Source organism: Suncus etruscus, chromosome 2, assembly GCF_024139225.1.
Source record: "Suncus etruscus isolate mSunEtr1 chromosome 2, mSunEtr1.pri.cur, whole genome shotgun sequence".
NCBI classification, from domain to species: domain Eukaryota; kingdom Metazoa; phylum Chordata; class Mammalia; order Eulipotyphla; family Soricidae; genus Suncus; species Suncus etruscus.
In genome coordinates this window covers 127942839-127968440 of record NC_064849.1, presented here as the reverse complement: position 1 = coordinate 127968440, position 25602 = coordinate 127942839, and the positions used below count along the sequence as shown (strand labels likewise).

The 25602-nt window shown below is 41.5% G+C and overlaps 1 protein-coding gene across 1 annotated transcript in view; it reads right to left on the bottom strand.

Annotated features, from left to right (window-relative positions):
* NAIP (NLR family apoptosis inhibitory protein) overlaps positions 1–25602 on the bottom strand; it is a 34296-nt gene that overhangs the window by 5847 nt on the left and 2847 nt on the right. Inside the window, exons 3-12 of the mRNA XM_049769070.1 lie at positions 24445–24526; positions 22539–22590; positions 21448–21567; positions 17865–17961; positions 14911–14992; positions 13103–13160; positions 9038–11143; positions 4427–4594; positions 1998–2150; positions 1033–1119 (exon numbers count right to left, since the gene is read on the bottom strand). Of these exons, the coding sequence (XP_049625027.1) occupies positions 1033–1119; positions 1998–2150; positions 4427–4594; positions 9038–11143; positions 13103–13160; positions 14911–14992; positions 17865–17961; positions 21448–21567; positions 22539–22590; positions 24445–24526 (3005 nt within the window). The remainder of the gene's footprint in view (positions 1–1032; positions 1120–1997; positions 2151–4426; positions 4595–9037; positions 11144–13102; positions 13161–14910; positions 14993–17864; positions 17962–21447; positions 21568–22538; positions 22591–24444; positions 24527–25602) is intronic.

The window sequence follows — 25602 nt, the reverse complement described above, 5'->3', positions numbered from 1 at the left end:
TTCTGAGCATCACTAAGTGTCACAAAAACAAAAAAAGGGAAAAAAGTTTGTGGCCCAAGTGATAGAGCACATACCTTACACACACAAAGCACTGGGTTTAATTTTCAGAAAAAAATTAATTTTCACCAAAAAATAAATCATTTTACCTATATTCAAGAGCCTTTATTATCTATATTCATAACAGGATTTACCATATTTAGATTGGGTCTCTAAGAATGAAGCTGTATTGTGATATTACCCAAAAGACTAAGAAGCACGTCACTGGACTAGAGCTATAGTGAATAGGGCTCTTTTCTTGCATATAGCTGACCCAGGATCTATCCCCAGAATTATATGGTCCCATGAACCCACTTAGGAGTGATCCCTGAGGGCTGAGCTAGGAGTAAACCGTGAACACTGTCAAGTTTGGGCCTCCCCCACCAAAAAAGAATAAGAAAAAAATGGATCGGAGTGATAGCACAGCACATAGGTGTGGTCAAAATAAAAAAAAAAAAAAAGAAAAGAAAAAAAAAATAAGTCATTCTAGGGACCAGAGAGACAGCTAAAAAGCTGATTGCATGTTTGGCATGCAGGAGGCCCTGGTTTAGTCCCACCAGCACCTAGGGAGTGACTCCCTAGGCAAGAGGCAGATTCAGGTCTGACCACTACCTGGTATAGCCACAATCAACAAAAAACAAGAAGTGGGCCCGGAGAGATAGCACAGCGGCGTTTGCCTTGCAAGCAGCTGATCCAGGACCTAAGGTGGTTGGTTTGAATCCCGGGGTCCCATATGGTCCACCGTGCCTGCCAGGAGCTATTTCTGAGCAGACAGCCAGGAGTAACTCCTGAGCACCGCAGGGTGTGGCCCAAAAACAAAACAAAACAAAAAAGTAAGTCTGATAACATCATGTTGAATGAGATGGAGCACCTAGAAAATCAAATTTACGTCGCACTGGCTATTCCTGATGAACAGGGTCAGTAAATCCAGTCATTGTTGCTATACTTAGAGCAAAGGAGAAGGAAGGATAGAAGATCATTTTTTTGTAAACATACCAAATTTTTCAGATGCTTCAATGTCTGGAAATTGTTGGTACTTAAGATCCAGTATCTTTAAAGAAGTAAAATTCGGCAAAGCATTGACTATAAAAGGGAGAATAAAATTTTTATTTTATTTTGTAAACTATATCTCTTACATCAAAAAAGTAAGGTTTTTACAAGTTACCTTTAAAGTGATAGAAATCAACATATTTATTCATATAAAGTTGATTAGCCTGACTAAGCAGATACATCTTTGTTTCAGAAAATTTCTATTTGTTTCCTGGGGCTACAACCAGCAATGGTCAGGAGTGAACTCAAGTTTTGCATTTGGGGATCATTCTTGTCAGTGTTCTGGGGACATGCAAAGCCAAAGATTGAACCTGTGCTCCTGCATGCAAAGAATGTGCTCCAGCCTAGGAAATAATTATTTTTATTTTATCCCCTCTAGGAAATAATTCAGATATCTAAAAATCTAAAAATATTTAAGAGCCAAAATGATAATACAACATATAGAAAACTTAATTTGCACAAGCTAATCCAGTTTCAATCCCCAGTACCTGATATATATATATATATATATATATATATATATATATATATATATATATATACTCTGAGCCTAACAGGAATAATCTCAGAATGCAAAACCAGGAATAAGCCCTAAGCACCACTAAGTTTGGCCTAGCCAAGATATATAAAATAATATATTGAGTGAAGACTTTTTTAAAATTGATTTAAATTATTCTGTGAATATAAGGCATCTTTTTTTGTGTGGTTTTTGGGTCACACCTGGCAGTGCTCAGGGGTTATTTCTGGCTCCAGGCTCAGAAATTGCTCCTGGCAGGCACGGGGGACCATATGGGACACCAGGATTCGAACCGATGACCTCCTGCATGAAAGGCAAATGCCTTATCTCCATGCTATCTCTCTGGCCCCAATATAAGGCATTTTAAACCAAAATTTTACAAGTATTCTCTTACCAAATGGGATAGCATTAAAGAATGATCCAGATATTTTAATTTCTTTAAGTTTCCTGCAGAAGGCCAGTACAGTCATTAGAGACTCAAAATTCAAAAAAGAATTGCATTGTAGATGGAAAACTTGAAGGTTTGAAGAATGCTGAATTAATTTGACTGCAAAATACAAAAAAGTTCAGAGTTAGAGAACAAAAATTTCTACAGAATCAGTCATATAATTTTGTTCCAACAACAATATAATTTTGTTTCAACAACACTGAATTAGAACAAAGGCCAAGAATTAGGCTATTAGAGCTTTAGCTGCAAATTCTGCAATAAACTAATGATCTAAATGAACTTAGTTAGACACAGTCCCTGACTCTGTCTTGGGCTCAGTTTTATCTTGAATAAGTTAGGGCATTGATTCTTTGACATCGTTTTCAGCTTTTAACAACCCAATATTTCCAAATGTACACATAAAATTGAATATGCAAAAAACCAGAAAAGGGGGGCCGGAGAGATAGCATGGAGGTAAGGTGTTTGCCTTGCATGCAGAAGGATGGTGGTTCAAATCCCGGCGTCCCATATGGTCCCCTGTGCCTGACAGGTGGGATTTCTGAGCATAGAGCCAGGAGGAACCCCTGAGCACTGCCTGGTGCGACTCAAAAACCAAAAAAAAAAAAAAAAAAAAAAAAACCAGAAAAGGAATAATAAATATGAATCAACACCTAAATGTTATAAAAAATTGCTGACAAGATTAGAGAAATAACTGAATGGGTTGATAGAAGACAGAGTGAGAGGGAAGAAAGAAAGAAGAAAAGGAAGAAAGAGAGATAGCACAGTGGCGTTTGCTTTGCAAGCAGCCGATCCAGGACCAAAGGTGGTTGGTTCGAATCCCAGTGTCCCATATGGTCCCCTGTGCCTGCCAGGAGCTATTTCTGAGCAGACAGCCAGGAGTAACCCCTGAGCACCATCGGGTGTCGAAGGAAGGAAGGAAGGGAGGGAGGGAGGGAGGGAGGGAGGGAGGGAGGGAGGGAGGGAGGGAGGAAGGAAGGAAGGAAGGAAGGAAGGAAGGAAGGAAGGAAGGAAGGAAGGAAGGAAGGAAGGAAGGAAGGAAGGAAGGAAGGAAGGAAGGAAGGAAGGAAGGAGGAAGACATGGGCCAAAGAGATAGTACAGCAGAGATAGTACAGCAGTAGGGCATTTGCCTTGCATACAGAAGGACAGTGGTTCAAATCCCAGCATCCCATATGGTCCCCCAAGCCTGCCGGGGGCAATTTCTGAGCATAGAGCCAGGAGTAGCCTCTGAGCGCTGCCGAGTGTGACCCAAAATCCAAAAAAAAAAAAAAAAAAGAAAAGAAAAGAAAAGAAAAAGAAAGACACGCATCAATTACAATCAGTAAGAAATAGAGAACTGCCATACCTTGATCTAGTAATGTGTGAGTTGTAAAGTAAAAACAGTGTGAACAAAAATAAAATAACTCGGGCCAGAGAGATAGCATGGAGGTAAAGTGTTTGCCTTGCATACAGAAGAACAGTGGTTCAAATCCTGGCATCACATATGATCCCCCGAGTCTGCCAGGAGCGATTTCTGAGTAACCCCTGAGCACTGCCAGGTGTGACCCCAAAACTAAAAAATTAATTAAAATAAAATAACTCCACAACTATTTAGGAGGTTAAATATATTGGTTGTTAAAAGTTCACATGCAGGGCCCGGAGAGATAGCACAGCGGCGTTTGCCTTGCAAGCAGCCAATCCAGGACCAAAGGTGATTGGTTCGAATCCCGGTGTCCCATATGGTCCCCCGTGCCTGCCAGGAGCTATTTCTGAGCAGACAGCCAGGAGTAACCCCTGAGCAATGCTGGGTGTGGCCCAAAAACCAAAAAGAAAAAAAAAAAAAAGTTTACATGCAGTAGTTAGAATTCTTTTTTCTTCCACCATTTTTTCTTTTTGGTTGTTTGGGCCACACCCGTTTGATGCTCAGGGGTTACTCCTGGCTAAGTGCTCAGAAATTTCCCCTGGCTTGGGGGGGGCATATGGTATGCCGGGGGATCAAACCCTGGTCCTTCCTTGGCTAGCGCTTGCAAGGCACGCACCTTACCTCTAGCACCACCTCACCAGCCCCTTCCACCATTTCTTTAGTTGGATGACCTTAAGCAAATTACTTAACCTTTTCATGTTTCAGTTTTCCCAATTATAAAATGAGAATTATAATTATCCTTCACTCATTGGATGAGAATAAAGATTAAGTTAAGTAATAATCATAACATTTTTAAAATAATTCTAACATATAGTATGGGCTCAATCATTTCAAACAGTTTACTCTTCTTTTTAATGAAGAATAAATTCCTACAACTTACTATGAATCCAGGCTACCTGCTCAGATCCAGGAAGCTTAACTCAAATCATTTGTTCTAAATGATGCAAAATCAATTAGCTAAAACTGCATGCTTACCTAGTTTGGAAGTATTCTGCTCACATAAAGTTTTGATCAATAGTTTCTCCAAATTATAAAGATTAAAAAAATCTTCAGGTATAACTGAAAAAACATTCTGTTTATCACTCAGATTCACAGAGAGTTCTTTCAGGTGCTGGAACTTGTCCAAATTGGAAAAGAGTTGCTCTAGGAAGGAGCATACAATTGTCATTAAGCTATCATTCTATGTGAAAAGATTTGAACATTTCATTTTCACTCACCAAACTATTTTCTTTGTATCAAGTAAAAGCATTCTGTATTTTATCAAACACTAATTTTTTTAGAGAGTACAGGCATGAGGATATTGCTTTTTATCATATTTACTTGTTACTATAAGGAATGCCATGCATTATACTCTATATTCACAAACCTGAAATATCTCCTCAACAAATGAAACTGGAACAACTATTTTCAGATGGAAAACATCAAAGTTGAATCTTTACATTTCACCACTCTGCACAATAAACTCAAAATGGGCCAACAATTTAAATGTAATTATTTACATTAGGTAGTAGGTTGTCTGGTTTCATATAACTCTTAGATGTGACCTTTATTTTGGCAATGGCTTCTTTGATATGCTCAAAAGCACTAGCAGAAAAGGAAAAAAATCCATATGGGATGCATGGGCATTGAACCCAGGTCGGTCACATAAGGCAAATGCCCTACCTACTCAGCATACTATCATTGCAACTTTCCATAATTTTGGGAGGAGGCACATCCTGCAGTGCTCAGAGATTACTCCTGGCTCTGCACTCAGAAATTATTCCTGGTGGTGGTTGGAGAACCATATGGAATGCCAGAAACAAACCCAGATAGGCCACGTACAAAGCAGACTCACAGACTACTGTGCTATCGCTCTGGCTCCAAAGAAAGAAATGAAAAGAACAAGATAAGCTACATAGGGCCAGAGCGATAGCACAGCGGTAGGGCGTTTGCCTTGTGCGCGGCTGACCCAGGACGGACCTCGGTGTCGCATTTGGTCCCCCAAGCCAGGAGCGATTTCTGAGCACGTAGCCAGGAGTAACCCCTGAGCAACACTGGGTGTGGCCCCAAAACAAAAACAAAACAAAAAGTTCTTGCGTATATAATTAAAAAATGTTATCTTGTTACTTAGGCAAACAGGAATAAAAAGACAAGCTACAGAATACAAGAAATATTTTCAGGGGCTGGAGCAGTTTCACAGCGGTAGAGCATTTGCCTTGCACGTGGCTGACCTAGGACGGGTCAGGGTTCAATCCCCCGGTGTCACAAGCCAAGAGCGATTTCTGAGCATCATTGGGTGTGGCCCAACCCCCCCCAAAGAAAATAAATACTTTCAAATCACATGTCCAAAGTCTAATGGTAATAGTAAAAAAATACAAAGAAGTCTTATAATTCAATATAAAAACAAAGGATAAAGGTCTTAATCGAAAGAATACCCAATAAGTTGGGCTAGATAATACAGCGATTGGGTCCTTGCCTTGTACATAAGCAACTAGGTTCTGTTGGTTCCCAGAATCCAATATGGTTCCTTGAACAAGCCAGAATGATTCCTAAAGGCAGAGGCAGGAGTAAACCCTGACCACCTCTGGGTGTGTCCCCAAAATAAAACAATAAACAAATACAGATGGAACCAGAGAGATAACATGGAGGTAAGTCATTTGCCTTGCATGCAGAAAGTTGGTGGTTCTAATCCCAGCATCCCATATGGCCCCCCGAGCCTGCCAGGAGCGATTTCTGAGCATAGAGCCAGGAGTAACCCCTGAGCGCTGCCAGGTGTGACCCCAAAACCAAAACAAAAAACAAACAAAAAATACACAGAAAAATCATCATTAGTGTTTTGATTCATGCAAATCAAAAGTACAGTGACATACTATTTCACCTGCATTAGGTTGTTTATTATTTATTAAATCACCCTCACCAGGACAGACAAGGACTGGTTAGTGGTAATGTAAAGTGGTGTCACCACTATAAAAAAAAGTCTGAAGGTTTTTTGAGAAGTTACCCAGAATTACTAATATTAATATGGCCCAGAAATTCTTCTTAAGGGTATATATACAAACCAAACAGTCTCACAAATACTTGTACAGCCATGTTCATAACAACAGTACAATATACAGGGGGTGGAAATGATGCAAATTTCCATCAAAAGATGAATGGGTTAACTAAAATACAATAGACATGTACAATGGAATGCTACTTGGTTATAAAGGAATTAAATTCTGATAACTGATAATTCTGACTACAACATGAATACAGCACAAACCTTGAAAACATACTCAGTGAAATAAGTCAGACACAAAGGCACAAGCTATCATATGAGAAAACAAATTCATTGGACAAAATATAAAATGTGTCAGCGGCTAGGCAAAAGGGGTTAATTTAATGTCCCTCATTTCTTTCTTTTTTTTTTTTTTGTGGTTTTTGGGTCACACCCGGCAGTGCTCAGGGGTTACTCCTGGCTCCAGGCTCAGAAATCGCTCCTGGCAGGCACGGGGGACCATATGGGACTCCGGGATTCGAACCGATGACCTCCTGCATGAAAGGCAAACGCCTTACCTCCATGCTATCTCTCCGGCCCCAATGTCCCTCATTTCTGTTTGAGATGGTAAAAGTTCCTTCAATGTACTTAATAATCCTGAATTATATACTTGAAAATGGTTAATTTGGGGCTAGAGAGATAGCATGGGGAGGTAAGGCATTTGCCTTGCATGCAGAAGGACGGTGGTTTGAATCCCAGCATCCCATATGGTCCCCCAAGCCTGCCAGGAGCAATTTCTGAGTGCGGAGCCAGAAGTAACCCCTGAGTGCTGCTGCTTGTGAATAAAAATATTTATTTATAAATATTTATAAATATTGAGTCGGGAAAAAATATTTATAAATATTAAGTGCTGCCGCTTGTGAATAAACACCAAAAAAAAAGAAAATGGTTAATTAACCTTTAAATTATATATATTTTATGATAATAAAAAAGCACTCTCTTTTTTTTTTTTTGTGGTTTTTTTTTTTTTTTGGGTCACACCCGGCAGTGCTCAGGGGTTTTTCCTGGCTCCGTGCTCAGAAATTGCTCCTGGCAGGCACGGGGGACCATATGGGACACCGGGATTCGAACCGATGACCTTCTGCATGAAAGGTAAACGCCTTACCTCCATGCTATCTCTCCGGCCCCAAAAAAGCACTCTCAATAAATAGGCAACATTTCTCCAAAATTTCTAATTATCATCTAACAAATCCAAAAAGTGTTCACTGACTCAAAATATGCACAAATCAAAGAACATTTAGACTTGAGGTTCTGAAAACCAGAACCATTTTATCAATCAACAATTAGAAAATGAGAAAAGTTTGAGGCTGGAGCAATATACAGCAGTTAAGGTATTATTGGCTTTGCATATGGTTGACCTGAGTTCAATCCCTGGAATCCCAGTTGGTTCCCTTAGCAATGCCAGGAGTGATTCCTTTACACAGATTCAGGAAAAAATCCAGAGCACTGGCTAGGTATGGCCTGAAATCCAAAAACTTAAAAATAAGGCATTGAAATACTCAAAGTACAAAAAATTAACTTATAAGTAAATCTTAATGACAACTCAAGTAAAAAGTCTGGACTGGAACCTTCAACACTGCTTAGAGAATTGAAACACATGAATAAATAGGAGATGGTGATTTCCATTTATGTCCCTCCTATAAAGAACAGACATTCTCTTTTTTTTCTCCCTTTTGTCTCTCCCCTTTTCTCATTTCTCTCTTTCCTTCTGTTTATTTTGGCCAAGCCCAGCAGTAATCAGAGATTATTCTTGGTTTAGGAATTACTCCTGGATTTGTACTCGCAGAATCATATAAGGTGTCAAGGATTTAACTTAGTCACTCATGTGCAAAGCAAGACCTATATGCCATACAATCTCTCCATTTGTTTTCTTGAAGCAGGCAGAAGGGTGATTCTCAAGCATCATCTTATTACTTTGTGTTTGTTTGTTTGTTTTTTGTTTTTGAGTCACACCCAGCATCGCTTAGGGGTTACTCTTGGATCTATGCTCAGAAATCGCTCCTGGCAGACTCAGGGGACCATATGGGATGCCGGAATTCGAACCACCGACCTTCTGCACACAAGGCAAATGCCTTACCTCCATGCTATTTCTCTGGCCCCATCTTATTACCTATTGATTGTTCTTTCACTAATAACCATTTGATTATGAGGAGCATTCATTAGTTAATATTGTTATTTGAAACAATCAATCACTGTAAATTTATTTTAAATCTATCAACAAGCATTTATAATCTCATACATCAAGAGGGGCCAATGGAGCACCACTTAGGGGGCCCCCCAAAATAAGAATATACTAAGTCACTGAAACAGTTATCTAAAATACATTCACAAGGGGCTAGCGAGATAGCATGGAGGTAAGGGCGTTTGCCTTGCACACAGAAGAATGGTGATTCGAATCCCGGCATTCCATATGGTCCCCAGAGCCTGCCAGGGATGATTTCAGAGTGTAGAGCCAGAAGAAATCCCTGACCACTGCCGGGTGTGACCCCCCCCAATAAAATACAATCACAAAAATAAATAAATATAAATAAACAAATAAAAATAAATAAATAAAACATATCCACACCTACCTAGTCCCTGGGTTATCTCAGCCACTTCGAGAGATTCCAGGGAAGGCAGAGTAAGCAACAATTCCTGTTCTGCCACACTCAGCTCAGATCTGTCTATGATACACTTGGTGAATGAAACCTTATACGGCTCAAGAGCTGGGCGGATGCTTTCAATAAAGCCTGTGCTGTGACTTAAATGGAGCTCAATGCACTGAGAAACAGAGAAAAATAACATCAGAGCCCTGAGCATCTCCTGGTCCACAGCCTCAATGTTACGCACGTGGACTTCCAGAAGGGGAATCTTGTATGGTTTTGGAGAAAGCAGCCAGTAGCCAGAGTAGATGGCTGGTGGTGTGATGTGTCTCTGATTTAGAAAACTATTAACATTTTCCTCTTTTTCAGCTAAATTCTGCTCGTATTCTTTCATAGGTTCAAAGGCAGACGCATAGTCCTGATCGATAACGGGTGCCTGGGATTTATCCAAACACGTTTCCAGGATGGAAAAGTCTAATCTGCGTGAGTGTTGCTTCCCTTGTAAGGAGAACTGGATACTCCTTAGCAATAACAGGCTTTCAGGGTGGTCATAGAAATACTGTAACTTAAGGAGTTCCAGGGGCAGGGTTCGCCCTTGAAGGAAGTGCAGAAGGAATGGAGAACAGGCAGCCACAGTGCCGCTTTGATAAGCCACTTTGATGGCAAGGGTCAGCAAATGCTTTGAGACCACTGAAAAGTAACCTTGAGGAGACATTTGCCACATCATCCTAATCAACTGCATCTTCTCAGACATTTCTGGGTGGTGCTTGAGGTAGTCATCATTTTCAGAAAGAGTCTCCAGCGACTCTTGATTATCCAACAAGTGAAGCAAGTGAGAGACCACGATTGGTCCGGCCTTGGAGGCACAGAAGTATGAAATATAGTTCAGAAAATTACTATAGGGAGTCAGAATCATCATGGATGAGTTCATTTGTCTCAAATAATGAAGTCCCAGATCCTGGTCTTCCTCTTTCTCTGATTCTAAAAGTTCTACCAACCGTATTGCAGCAAGAAATTCCTGGAATGCAGGATTTAAAAACTCATACACTGGTGTAAGTCTTTGAGCCGTGAATTTGTTCATTAGGCACATAACTAGCTCTTCGTTGTCATTAACCCCAGCTTCTAGAAGGTGCTCAGGATTAAACTTAAAGCAAGAGGCAAAAAACCCTTTTAACGCCAGCTGGCCACAAGCGGATATCACAGTTTTGAGTTCTCCTGTGGCTTTGTGCCTCTGGAAAAGGCTTGCCATATAGGATTTGAAAGTCACCACTTCAAAACTCTCCTCCAGGCGATGATGGGACCAGTGAGCACAGAGTGCTGTGACAAAGAGGGGTGTTTTATTGATTTCCATCAAACTTTCATTCATTAAAAAGAAAATAAAAAATTTTTTCAGGCGAGTCAAATCATCTGAAAAGACCTTTCGTAATATAAAGATGGTGTTATGGAAGGGAAACACCCTGATCTCCAGAATCATATCCAGGTATCGGCGGATGTCCCTGGCTCTATGGGTGCAGACAGCGACTAGCAAGCAAGTCCTTGACACATGGTTTTTTTGGATCAACTTTTTTATGGCGTGGGGGACGACACTCATTTCTTTGTAGTCATCCAGGAGGAAGAGCACCTGATTCTTGAATTGCTGGATAATATGTTCCATACACGTTTCTGTGACAGCTGCTTCTGTCCCGATGAGCTGATCCCTAAGGATGCTGGCCAGCCCCTGGTCCAGCTTGGCATCACTAAGGGAAAGATAGAAGACCAGCTGGAATCTGCTTAACAAGGGACAGCATCCTGATGCCCAGAGCAGAGCTAGTTTTTTCAGGAAGACTGTCTTTCCACTGCCAGCTTCGCCCTCCACACACATGACAGAGTTCAAGTTGGCCAGGACCTCAGATAATACCACAGGCTCTTGGCCTGGGCTGCCAATCTGTTTAGAAGCAAGTGACAAATCACATCCAAGCAGTAGGTCAGTAGGCAGCCCAGCAGAGACTTCCAGCAAGGACAGGTGACGAAAGCTGGCCTTAATGTAGGCCTCCCTCAGCTGCACACTCAAACGCTTTGCCTCCTGAAACCATGGAAATTTGCCCTCTACTGTTTCTGTGGAGACAAGAAGGGAGCCAGCATTACAGTATTCTTTTACTTTCATTTTATTTTATTGGGTTTTGGGGCCATAGCAGAAATGCTCAAGGGTTACTCTTGATTCTGCATTCAGGAATAACTCCTGAGAGTGCTTGGAGAACCCTGTGTGATGCCAGGGACCAAATCTGGGTTGGCCACATGCAAGGCAAGTGCCCTACTTCCCCCAAGTTTCCAGAGATGGAACAATAGTACAGTGACTAAGGCAGTTGCCTTATATACAGACAACTCAAGTTCAATTTCCAGTACAACCTACCGTCCCTAAAAAGTAACCCCCTTAGCATTGCTGGGTGTGGTCCAAAAGCTAAGAAATAAATAAAATATCTACGTCATCAGAGAGATAGCACAGTGGTGTTTGCCTTGCAAGCAGCCGATCCAGGACCAAAGGTGGTTGGTTCGAATCCCGGTGTCCCATATGGTCCCCCGTGCCTGCCAGGAGCTATTTCTGAGCAGACATCCAGGAGTAACCCCTGAGCACCGCGGGGTGTGGCCCAAAAACCAAAAAAAAAAAAAAAATCTACGTCTTTAAAAAATTACTGCTTGGCCAGAGAGATAGCCTGGAGGTAAGGCGTCTGCCTTCTAGGCAGAAGGATAGTGGTTCGAATCCGGCATTCCATATGGTCCCCTGTGCCTGCCAGAGGTGATTTCTGAGCATAGAGCCAGGAGGAACCCCTGAGTGCTGCCGGGTGTGACCCAAAAATAAAAACAAAACAAAATAAAAAATAAATGAAAAATTACTGCTTCTGGGCTGGAGAGACAGCATAGAGGCAAGGTGTTTGCCTTGCATGCAGAAGGATGGTGGTTCGAATCCTGGCATATCATATAGTCCCCCGTGCTTGCCAGGGGCAATTTCTGGATTTCTGAGCACAGAGCCAGGAGTAACCCCTGAGCACTGCCGGGTGTGACCCAAAATCCAAAAAAAAAAAAAAAAATACTGCTTCTGGGGCCGGTGAGGTGGTACTAGAGGTAAGGCGTCTGCCTTGCAAGCACTAGCCTAGGACAAAACACGGTTCGATCCCCTGGCGTCCCATGTGGTCCCCCTAAGCCAGGGGCAATTTCTGAGTGCATAGCCAGGAGTAAGCCCTAAACATCAAATGGGTGTGGCCCAGAAAACCAAAAAATAGTTACTGCTTCTAAAAATAAAATTACTGTTTCTTGGGGCTGGAGCGGTGGCACAGAAGTAGGGCATTTGCCTTTCATGTGGCTGACCCAGGACAGACCTCGGTTCCATCCCCCGGCGTCCCATATGGTTCCCCGAGCCAGGAGCAATTTCTGAGCACATAGCCAGGAGTATTCTCTGAACATCACCAGGTGTGGCCCAAAAACCAAAAAAAAAAAAAAAAAAAAAAAATACTGCTATGGGTTGGAGAGATAGTTCAGGGAGTTAGGTACTTGCCTGTCACACATTTTGATTCCAGGTACTATCCCCAAGAACCACCTAGAATGATCTCTGAATACAGGGCCAGGAGTAAACCCTGAACACTGCAAGGTGTGGCCTCCCAGAAACCCAAATAAATAAATAAATAATAAAATTCAGGGCCAGACCAGTGGTGCAAGTGGTAGGGCATTTGCCTTGCATGCGGCTGACCCAGGACGGACCTCAGTTCGATCCCCTGCGTCCCATATGGTCCCCTGAGCCAGGAGTGATTTCTTTTCTTTTCTTTTTTTTTTTTTGTATTTAACCACTTATTATACATTTTCATAGAATGCTAGTATTTTTTAATTTATATCTTTATTTAAATACCTTGATTACAAATATGATTGTAGTTGGGTTTCAGTCATATAAAGAATACCCCCCCTTCACCAGATTTCTGAGTGCATAGCCAGGAGTAACCCTGACCATCACTGGGTGTGGCCCAAAAACCAAAAATAAATAAATAAATAATAAAATCCCCTGCCTAGAAACTTCCAAATCCTTACCTGGCACAATAGCACTGCCTGATGCTAAGTCTTCCTGAGGGTTTTCACTTCTGCTTGCCTTTGAGAAGAAAATTCTCTATTAAATCAGAATTCATGGAATAGAATAGGCTATCTTGTCACAATTGAATACTGACCATCTACACAAAGCCCACATGCAGTTATTGAAGCTGCTTGGAGAGGAGAATCACAAATCTGAAGCGATAAATGACATGGTCACATCCACATTCACATGGCACCATTTCAAGGGCCAATCAAACTGTGATGACAGGCCAAGACATCAGATCCTTGGTATTTAGGGAAAGCCTCCAAAACCCACTCTGTGCAGTTTCTGATCTTAGTTATTATGCTTTTCATATTACTTACTGTGTGTAGGAAGGTTATGTTTTATCTTTTAAAGATAGGCTATGGTTGGGGCAGAGAAATAGTATAGCAGCTAGAACATTTGTCTTGATTGGTGCTGTGCATTTGATCCCCAGTACTCTATATCCTTTTCTGACCACTGCCAGGAGTGATCCCTAAATACTAATCTAAAAGTAAGCCTAGAGCACCACCAAGAGGCAGCCCAAACTTGCCTCCCCCAACTTTTATAAAAATAAACTAAGGGGGCTCAAGAGATAGCATGGAGGTAAGGCGTTTGCCTTTCATGCAGAAGGTCATCAGTTCAAATCCCGGTGTCCCATATGGTTCTCCGTGCCTGCCAGGAGCGATTTCTGAGAGTGGAGCCAGGAGTAACCCCTGAGCACTGCTGGGTGTGACCCAAAAACCAAAATAAATAAATAAATAAATAAATAAACTATGAATGGGCTGGGATTATGGCTTAAGGCATAAAGCGCATGACTTGCATATATGAGACCCTGTGTTCGTCCCCTGGCACTACTAAGTAGGGCCCCCTCCATAATAACAAGGCTAGTTATGTCCTATTTCCTTCTAAGTTTTCAGTTCACATGTGTATAAGACACATGAAGTGAATAGCAAGTTACTTGATTTTATTTTTGTATAATGTGTCACTTGTCTTTGATTTTTTCCCCCTTGTTTTTGTTATGGGGCCACATCTGGCAATGCACAGGACTTAATCCTAAATCTTTGCTCAGAGATCATTCTTGGCAAAACTTGGGAAACTTTTGGGGATACCAAGTTGGCCATGTGCAAAGCCTTATGCTTTGTACTTTTGCTTTGGATCCTGAATCACTTGCCCACCCTGAGAAAGTCTAGCCTTTGGATCTTACTGTCCTTCCAGTAAACATTATAGATGTAACCCAGCAAGACCTGATTCTAACCAAGTTTAAGTCTACAAGAATCTGAGCCCCCCCAAAAGGATATTAATCATGAATCTATGTATTTTTGTTTTGCTTTGTTTGTTTTGGGATTTACACCTGATTCTGTATCCAGTGATCAATCCTGCCAGCTCTGAAACTATGTATTATGTCTGACTTGTTATAATAGTACCACCAAATGCCCCTTGCACATGATAGGTCTAACAAGTATCTTTAGAAGTCATTTGCTTATTTATTTATGATGAGCAATTACTACTCAAAAATAACTGTATGACCATAAACTATTATAAAAGACAGGGGCCGAAGAGATAGCATGGAGGTAAGGCGTTTGCCTTTCATGCAGAAGGTCATCGGTTCGAATCCCGGCGTCCCATATGATCCCCGTGCTTGCCAGGAGCAATTTCTGAGCATGGAGCCAGGAGTAACCCCTGAGCACTGCCGGGTGAGACCCAAAAACCACAAAAAAATAAATAAATAAATAAATAAATAAATAAATAAATAAATAAATAAAGACAAAGAAGTTTCACCCATTACCGTGAATTCAGAAAGTTCACCACAGCTCTGAACATCTGGAATCACCTCTGCAGATGACTTCATGTTTTGGAGAAACTGACAACTAAACATAAGTTATAAATATAAGTATAAAAATAGTTATAAAAATAGCTATACACTGGGGCTGGCGAGGTGGCACTAGAGGTAAGTCTTGGCCTTGCAAGCGCTAGCCAAAGAAAGACCGCGGTTCGATCCCCCGGTATGCCATATGGTCCTCCCCAAGCCAGGGGCAATTTCTGAGTGCTTAGCCAGGAGTAATCCCTGAGCATCAAACAGGTGTGGCCCAAAAAACCCAAAAAAAAAAAAAGATATCTATATCTATATCTATATCTATATCTATATCTATATATATATAGCTATACACAATTTAGCATAGACACTCTAGATTTTGTTTGTTTGTTTGTTTTGGGGCCACACCTGGCTATGCTCAGGTGATAATCCTGACTTGACACTCAGTAATTATTTCTGGTCAAATTCTGGAACCATAAGGGACTCCAGGAATTGAAACTGGGTTGGCTAGTGTGCAGGAAAGAGTCCTACCTGCTGTCTATCACTCTAGCTCCTGACACTATACATTTTAATCAAATGTTTTTTGTTTTTTTGGGTCACACCCGGCGGTGCTCAGGGGTTACTCCTGACTGTCTGCTCAGAAATAGCTCCTGGCAGGCACGGGGGACCATATGGGACACCGGGATTCGAACCAACCATCTTTGGTCCTGGATCAGCTGCTTGCAAGGCAAACATCGCTGTGCTATCTCTCCAGGCCCAATCAAATGTTTTTTTAATCAAAATTCGTATTCAAATACGTTCATGGGCCCACTGTTACTTGTATTTTAAAACATGACTTGCTGAGCCTGAAAAACTACAAAGAACAATTAGACCTGGATTCTAGATCTTCTTTCCTTCCTTCCTTCCTTCCTTCCTTCCTTCCTTCCTTCCTTCCTTCCTTCCTTCCTTCCTTCCTTCCTTCCTTCGTTCCTTCCTTCCTTCCTTCCTTCCCTCCTTCCCTCCTTCCTTCCTTCCTTCTTTCCTTATTTTTTTTTTTTTTTTTTTTGGTTTTTGGGCCACACCCTGTGACGCTCAGGGGTTACTCCTGGCTATGCGCTCAGAAGTTGCCCCTGGCTTGGGGGACCATATGGGACGCCGGGGGATCGAACCGCGGTCCGTCCAAGGCTAGCGCAGGCAAGGCAGGCACCTTACCTTTAGCGCCACCGCCCGGCCCCCCTTCTTTCCTTCTTTCATTTTTTTCTCTCTTTTGTTTTCTGGTCCACCCTGGTGACATTAAAGAGTTACTCCTAGCTATGTACTCAGAAATCATTCCTGGCTTGGGGGACCATATGGGACACCAGAAGATTGAACTGTGGTCTATCCTAGGTCAGCTGCATGCAAGGCAAATGCCGCTGCACCACCACTCTGCGCCCCCTTCTCTCTTTCTCACTCTCCTTCTTTTTATTTAAGCACCATGGTTACAAACATGTTTGTATTTGGGTTTCATATTTATTTATTTTATTTTATTTTGGTTTTTGGGTCACACCTGGCAGTGCTCAGGAGTTACTCCTGGCTCTATGCTCAGAAATCGCTCCTGGCACGCTGGGGGAACCATATGGGACACTGGGATTCAAACCACCGTCCTTCTGCATGCAAGGCAAAAGACATACCTCCATGCTATCTCTCCAGCCCCAAACAGTTTTAATAGTAACATTTAAGTCTAAACTTGACATTTTCTTTCTTTTTTCTTTTTTGTTGTTATACTGTTTTGGTGCCTTTGGTGTTTTTTGGAACTTGGTAATGTTCAGGATTTATTCCTGTGCTCTGTGCTAGTCAGCCACATGCAAGACAAGCATATAATCCCTGTACTATCTGACTCATAATATTGTCATTTGTCATATATTAAGTTCAGGTCATTGTAAGAGGAGACTTAAAGATCATGCTCTCCTTTAATTTGGTATAGAAGGTATAGCTTGCATGGCTTGCTATGCATAAAACCTACCCTGCTTTCAATCCTGACACTTCATATGGTCCCCAAATACCACTAAGGGTCACTCCAAGCATGGGGCCAAGTAGGATAAGTCCCTGAGCATCACAGCATATGCCCAAAGGATGAAAACAAAAATGTAGAATAACAAATGAGTTTGGTGGCATGAGTTCATATTACATATTTATAAAACAGGGGGGTAGAGTGATAGTACAGCTGGTAGAGCATTTGCCTTATATGTGGCCAAACCAGCTTCCTCCCCACATCCCAAATGCCCCCCCCCCCCAGCCTACCAGGAATAATTACTTAGTACAGAGCCAAGAGTAATCCCTGAGCATCACTGGGTATGGCTCAAAAACTTAAAAAAAAAAAAGCAAAATAAAACATATTTATGAAACAGTGGAAATGATCTAAAATATCAAAATAGGGGGCCTAGAAGATTGCTCAATAATTTTAGAGCATTTCCTGGCAATCACAAGGTTGTAAATTCAAAGCTCAGTGCCATCACATTGACAAGGTGATCAACACAGTTCTGCTGCTTGTAATCCTAATGGAAAGGGTTTGAAGGATGCCTCAGTGACTTAAAGCACAGCCCAACAAGCTCAGGGCTGCAATTTCAAACTCAAGTACAGTCCACAAACACCAAGACAGACCAGGGCCAGATCAATAGCACATAGGGTAAGGCATTTGCCTTGCTCGTGGCCAACCAGAGTTCAATCTCTAGCAGCCCATATGAGTAATCACTCCTGAGCCCCACCAGGAGTGAATCCTAAATATAGAGGCAGAAGTTTTGAGCACTGCTTCTCCCCACATAAAAATCCCATTTAACCCAAATTGTAAGTATAATGAGAATATAACTGCAGTGGGAAGGATGTTAAGAGATGAAAAAAGACTCATCCTTCATCGTGTGACTCAGAGGAGTGTGTAAGAAGACAAAGCGAGAGACCTTCACTTTACTTACCGGGGAAAATCCTTGGTGTGATCTCCTAATAGGTCATCACCTGGCTTCCAAGGGAAACAGGCTCCGCAGAAGTAACACTGGACCGTGTCCTTTATACCTACAAGAAAAGGGACTGGGTCAGTCTTGTATGTGCATGTAGTACCTAACACAATTAAAACTACTCTTTGTTGACCTCCTCCTCTCCCACGCCTCCACCAAGCAAAAGATTTGCAAATCAGAATGTAGAATGAGGAGAATTTTTTTGTTGTTTTTATTTTGTTTGGGGACCATACTCAGCCATGCCCAGGGGTTACTCCTGGCTCTGCATTCTGGTATTGCTCTTGGTGGTGCTCAGGAGACCATAAGAGATGCTGGGATTAAATCTATGTTAACTGCATGGTAGGAAAGTGCCCTATCCAGTGTACTATTGCTCTGGCCCAAAGAAAACTTTACTTTGCTCACAAATCAACCCCTTGTAATGAATCATTTACTATGGCCCCTATAATAAGTTGTTTAAGGAAAAAAATTTAGGGGCCGAAGAGATGGCATGGAAGTAGAACGTTTGCCTTGCATGCAGAAGGACGATGTTCAAATTCTGGCATCCCATATGGTCCCCGAGTCTGCTAGGAGTAATTACTGAGTGCATAGCCAGGAGTAACCCCTGAGCACTGCCGGGTGTGGCCCCAAAACCAGAAAGAAAGAAAGAAAGAAAGAAAGAAAGAAAGAAAGAAAGGAAGGAAGGAAGGAAGGAAGGAAGGAAGGAAGGAAGGAAGGAAGGAAGGAAGGAAGGAAGGAAGGAAGGAAGGAAGGAAGGAAGGAAGGAAGGAAGGAAGGAAGGAAGGAAGAAAGGAAGAAAGAAAAAGAGAGAGAGAAAGAAAGAAAGAAAGAAAGAAAGAAAGAAAGAAAGAAAGAAAGAAAGAAAGAAAGAAAGAAAGAAAGAAAAAAGAAAGAAAGAAAGAAAGAAAGAAAGAAAGAAAGAAAGAAAGAAAGAAAGAAAGAAAGAAAGAAAGAAAGAAAGGAAGGAAGGAAGGAAGGAAGGAAGGAAGGAAGGAAGGAAGAAAGGAAGAAAGAAAAAGAGAGAGAGAAAGAAAGAAAGAAAGAAAGAAAGAAAGAAAGAAAGAAAGAAAGAGAAAGAAAGAAGAAAGAAAGAAAGAAAGAAAGAAAGAAAGAAAGAAAGAAAGAAAGAAAGAAAGAAAGAAAGAAAGAAAGAAAGAAAGAAAGAAAGAAAGGAAGGAAGGAAGGAAGGAAGGATGGAAGGAAGGAAGGAAGGAAGAAAGAAAAAGAGAGAGAAAGAAAGAAAGAAAGAAAGAAAGAAAGAGAAAGAAAGAAAGAAGAAAGAAAGAAAGATAAAGAAATAAGAAAGAAAGAAAGAAAGAGAAAGAAGAAAGAAAGAAAGAAAGAAAGAAAGAAAGAAAGAAAGAAAGAAAGAAAGAAAGAAAGAAAGAAAGAAAGAAAGAAAGAAAGAAAGAAAAATGAAGGAAGGAAGGAAGGAAGGAAGGAAGGAAGGAAGGAAGGAAGGAAGGAAGAAAAAGAGAGAGAAAGAAAGAAAGAAAGAAAGAGAAAGAAAGAAGAAAGAAAGAAAGAAAGAAAGAAAGAAAGAAAGAAAGAAAGAAAGAAAGAAAGAAAGAAAGAAAGAAAGAAAGAAAGGAAGGAAGGAAGGAAGGAAGGAAGAAAGGAAGAAAGAAAAAGAGAGAAAGAAAGAAAGAAAGAAAGAAAGAAAGAATGAAAGAAAGAAAGAGAAAGAAAGAAGAAAGAGAGAAAGAAAGAAAAAGAAAGAAAGAAGAGAAAAAAAGAACGACAGAAAGAAAGTAAGAAGGAAAGAACGAAAGAACAAAAGAAAGAAAGAAGAATGAAAGAAAGAAAGAAAGAAAGAAAGAAAGAAAGAAAGAAAGAAAGAAAGAAAGAAAGAAAGAAAGAAAGAAAGAAAGAAAGAAAGAAAGAAAGAAAGAAAGAAAGAAAGAAAGAAAGAAAGAAAGAAAGAAAGAAAGAAAGAAAGAAAGAAAGAAAAGAAAAATTTTAGGGGCCGGAGAGATAGCATGGGGGTAGAGCATTTGCTTTGCATGCAGAAGAATGGTGGTTCTAATCCTGGCATCCCATATGGTCCCCCAAGCCTGCCAGTAATGATTTCTGAGCATAGAGCCAGGAATAACTCCTGAGCACTGTTAGGTGTGACCCAAAAACAAACAAAAAATAAAAATAAAAATTTTTAAATCTAGTTGGAGTTCAAGAGGGGAAAAGCAGGTAAATACAGCAACCCTTCTGTAAGCTCATGAGAAATCCAATGCATCTTACTTTGTTATTATCAGGCTTAGTTCACAAAGTGTCCACAGATGTTAATATGTATTTTATTTTGTTTTCTGCCCAAACTTGGTGGTACTCAGGGCTTACTACTTACTCTGTTCTCAGGGATGTTCATGGTGTTCTCGATGGTGCTTGAGAGACTGTATGGGGTGTTGGGAATTGAATCCAGGGTAGTTACATGCAATGCAAGGGCCTTAACTACTGTACTATCTCTGTCTGGCCTCAGGAGTTAATATTTCTTTTTGCTTTTTTGTTTGGGGACCACACCCAGTGATGCTCAGGAGTTACTCCTGGCTCTACAGTCAGAATCACTCCTGATGGTGCTCAAGGGACCATATGGGATGCCAGAGATCAAACCCAGGATGACCACATGCAAGGCAAATCCCCTATATGTTATGCTATCACTCTAGCCCCAGGAATTAATATTTCTTTGCAAGAAAATTAGTACTCAAGTCTATCAAAGGATCAACCTAGAAAGAGAGCAACCATTGTTTTTATTTTAATCTTGGAACCCTGTACGCACTTTTAAACTAGAGCAAAATTCCAAAGCACAAAATATAAAAATAGAGAGAAATTCCCTCTTTATGTTTGACAGAAACTATGAATCCATAAAGCCTGCAAAGCTCTAAAATGGTTTTATGGGGAGAGATGGAGGTACACAAGGAAGATGGTGAGGACATGGTGAAAGGGACCTCGAAGAAGGCTGCAAAAAGAAATAGTAAAGAGAAGAGGTGGAACTCTGCCTCTCCAAAAGCTAGACTTCTAGTACCTAAGGAATCCATATGCGTGTGGGAACACAAAGGCCGAAGCAGAGAGGAAGTGAGGTGGAGCAGAGAGGAAATGTGTAGAAAGTAAAAGGTACAATAATGATGCCAGGGCCAGAGCAATAGCACAGTGGTAAGGCTTTTGTCTTGCACGTGGCCAATATAGTATGGACTCCGGTTCGAATCCTAGTGATATGGTCTCCCGAGACTGTCAGGAGCAACTTCTGAGCACAGAGCCAGGAATAACTCCTGAGCATCACTGGGTTTGACCCAAAAAACAAAATAATAATAATGATGATGCCAACAGAACATTTACATTTCTTACTAATCCTTACCTCATGTTCTGAAGATGGGAGCTATAACATCTAAGGAAGGCGAGGAAACAGGATTTAAGATCAATCAAAAAAAAATGGTTAGAGAAGAACGATGAAAGGCACGGAGATTGTTGAATGGAGATGAATATAAGCCCAGGGCCACCAGGTGTATGTGGAGGTGAACTGGGCAGCAAGGTCAGGTCTGAGTGCAAGTGATGGACTCACCTGTATAAAAAAGACCCACTTTGGCCAGAGCTGCAGCTGCCTCAGGGGGAACCTGGTGCCACTCCTTAAATGAATCCTTCCGAAGTTCTTCATTGGCAAAGATGCTGTCATTGCCATAAGCTAGAAGAAAAGGTGTCTAGTGAGACCAGCTAGATAGTATAAATATCCAAGCCCAAGCTATCCCTTTACACCTATTATATAAAGAAAGATGTGTTTGCTTTAAAACAAGTAGGAAGGTCAGTAAAGAATAGAGAATAGAAACCAGAGTGAGCACAGTGAGTAAGGCATTTGCCTTGCACGTAGCCAACCCAGATACCATCATCGACATCCCATATGGCCCTGAGCATGCCAAAAGTAAAGCCTGAGTGGTGCTTGGTGTGACCCCAAAACAAAACAAACAAATAAACAAAAGAACAAAGTATAGAGGAAGCGAGATTGACATGGATTAGGATGGTTGAAACTGAGCAATGGATAGAGTATATACTCACTATATACTATTGTCTTACTTACATATATATTTCTTTATTTGTATTTATGTTTTGAGACAGCTACATCCAATGGTGCTCAGGGATCACTCCTTATGGTACTCAGAAGACAACATAGGGTGCTGAAGATTGACCCAGTTTGGTCACATATAAGGCAAGTGCCTTAACCCTTCTGTATTGTGTTACAGGCTGCTCCTTCAGCCCTTGTATATATTACTTAAAAAAAATAATTTTGTTTTCAGCCGTACCAGTGGCACAAGTAATAAGATGTCTGCCTTGCCAGTGCTAGCCTAGGATGGATGAAGGTTTGATCCCCTGTCATCCCATATGGTCCCCAAGCCAGGAGCAATTTCTGAGTGCATAGCCAGGAGTAACCCCTGAGCGTCACCGGGTGTGGCCCCAAAACAAAAAAAGAATCACTCTTTATAGTGCTCAGGACCAAGAATCAAAACTGGGTTGGCTGCATGCAAGACAATTGAGAGAGACAGAAAGAGAAAGAGAGGAGGGAGGGAGGTATAGAGTGAGAATGAAAGGGTATAAAACAAAAATATGAGGAAAAGCAAAATAAAAAAGCAAAGTTTTGAGGAAGTATGCTTAGGGATTTACCTGATGCCATAGGCAAATCTCTCCTGACCCAGGAATTTACAAAATCATCTCCCTGAAAAAAAAAATGAACATGTATGCTATTAATAGTTTAATTTATGATTTATATATCTATAAATAAATATTAAAGAACCCCTCTTTAACATAAAATGTTTATTTGATGAAGTGGAAAGGTTATTTCTTAAATGTTTTTTGGCAAGGATGGAGAGCAGCACTTGGCAGTGCTCATGGGCCCGGGGGCAGAACCCATGCCCCCCAGGGAAAATGCACTCAGCCTTTCCACAGACCCTCACTCCTTTAGTAATTTTATCTCTCAAAGCTGGAAATTTGTGGGCCAGAGTGAAAATTTGGGCACAAAATTTTGGGGCATTGGGCTCGGAGAGATAGCACAGCAGCGTTTGCCTTGCAAGCAGCCGATCCAGGACCAAAGGTGGTTGGTTCGAATCCCGGTGTCCCATATGGTCTCCCGTGCCTGCCAGGAGCTATTTCTGAGCAGACGGCCAGGAGTAACCCCTGAGCATCGCCGGGTGTGGCCCAAAAACAAAAAAAAAAAAAAATTGGGGGGCATAGCAAGAGGGCATTTGCCTTGCATGAAGCCAACGCAAGATCAATTCCCAGCTTCTTATATGATCTCCCAAGCCTACCAGGTGTAATTTCTGAGCACAGAGTCAGGAAAAAACCCTGAGTGCCATCAGATGTGTCAAAAACAAATAAACAAAAGCCAAAGTTGGAAATTTTGGGTTATTTTTTGAGCGGTGGAATTTTTGTTCTCAGGGCTTACTCCCAGCTCTGCACTCATGGTTTACTTATGGCAGGTCTCAGGGGACAAATGTGGTGCCAGGGATTGAACCCAGGTCAGCTGCTGGCAAGGCAAGTGTCAGTCATATGAACTAACTCACTATTTGGTCCCTGGAATTATTTTCCTGAGAATTATTAATCTCTTTTAAAACCTATGGACTCAGCCAGGCACCTATGGAGTCACTTTTCCAGAAGCAAAACTACATTCAGCCACTGCACAAGTACTTTAGCAAAGGTATGGAAAGGTGGATTTTTAAGAAAGAAGCTGGATCAGAACAGAGTGGATATGGAGCAACTGGCCCCTCCTTGCACCTAGATTTCTTTCTTTGGAAATGGAAACACTCCTCAAAGGCTTTCTCTGCTGGGTTCTTTTCCTTATTGCTATTTTGGGACATAGCTAGCTGTGTTTGGGGCTTATACTGGAGATCAAATCTTCATTGGGCATGTGCAAGGCAAGAGTCCTCTTCCCTGTACTCTCTAGAGCCAGCCCCTCTGCTTATCTTTGGAGTCACTGTGGCCAGTGAACTCTCATATTCAGTCTCTCTGCGCTGCAATTTGTCTCTTTCCACTAGGAAAAGGGAAATAAATCAGGAGCAGGCAGCATATATGAGGCTACTGTTGACCATGGTCAGGTCAGAAAATATTTTCAGGCATTCAGAAGAGCAAGAGAAACCAAGGAGGCCTCACCAGAGGGAAAAGTGGGTGAAAATGTGATTCTAAGTGTTTAGTTTAGCAAGGGAGAGATTTTCCTTACTTGATGCACATGAGCATCAAGAAAATGAAAGATGGGATGGAAAAGCAGAGCCTTCCAAAGAATAACAAATAAAGCACTCCTCCTCCTTAAGTCTCAGATAGTAGCACTCAAAATTTGAGAGAGGTTGGATTTATTGTACACTTGCTTTGCATGAGCCCAACTGACTTAAGTTTAAACCCTGCCATCCCATATGGTTCCCAAGCATTACCAATTCTTGTGTGCAGAGTGAAAAGTAACCTCTAAGCACTGCTGGGTGTAGCCCATATATCGATATAGATAGGTATTGATATAGATATAAAGTCTTTCTTCTTTTCTTTTATAATGTTTTTTGAGAGAATATTTGGTGTGATAAATTACCGTAACACCAACAAATCCTTTGTAGCTTTGAATATATTGGGCAATTTCCTCTGAGGATTTCATACTTCGAAGAAATTCACATCTATAATAAATAAACATAATTATATTTTACCCTGAAACTGTCATAGACACAGAATAAACTTCTATTAAAAGTATTACGCCATGGGCCCGGAGAGATAGCACAGCGGTGTTTGCCTTGCAAGCAGCCGATCCAGGACCAAAGGTGGTTGGTTCGAATCCCGGTGTCCCATATGGTCCCCGTGCCTGCCAGGAGCTATTTCTGAGCAGACAGCCAGGAGTAACCCCTGAGCAATGCCGGGTGTGGCCCAAAAAAGCAAAAAAAAAAAAAAAAAAAAAAAAAATATTACGCCATACCAGAGAGACAGCACAGTGGTAGGGTGTTTGCCTTGCAAGCAGCCAATCCAGGATGGATGGTTGTTTGAATTCCGGCATCCCATATGTCCCCTGTGCCTGTCAGGAGTGATTTCTGAGCACAGAGCTAGGAGTAACCCTGAGTGCTGCTGGGTGTGACCCAAAAACAAACAAACAAAATAAAAAGTATTGCATCATATACTGAAAATTGTAGAACTTTGCTATACTGTTGTTTTTTGTTGTTGTTTTGGTTTCTGTTTGGGAGCCACACCCAGTGGCACTCAGGAGTTACTCCTGGCTCTGCACTCAGAAATCGTTCCTGGCAGGCTTGGGTACCATATAGGATGCCAGGAGTCGAACCCAGGCCTGTCCATCCTGGGTCAGCCGCTTGCAAGGCCCTACAGCTGCGCCATCGCTCAGTCCCATTTTATATGTCCCATATGGTCCCCCAAGCCAGGAGCGATTTCTGAGCGCAGAGTCAGGAGTAACCCCTGAGCGTCACCGTGTATGGCCCAAAAACAAAACAAACAAACAAACAAAAACAAAAAAAATCTGCTTCTTTTGACACCTGGACTAAGAATGCCTGCTGTATAAGCAGTTTCAAGTTCAAACCTCGGTTTCCTAATGCTGAGCAGCTCTGCTGTCAGACTCCAGATACTGCTGTGTGTAAATGGCAGCAAAAAAAAAAAAAAGAGAGGTGTAGCCTCCAGCAAGCACTCAAACCCAAAAGATAAGTGAGCGAGCTCTATGGCCAGAAAGTGCAACTCCTCCTGAGCAAAGGTGAGT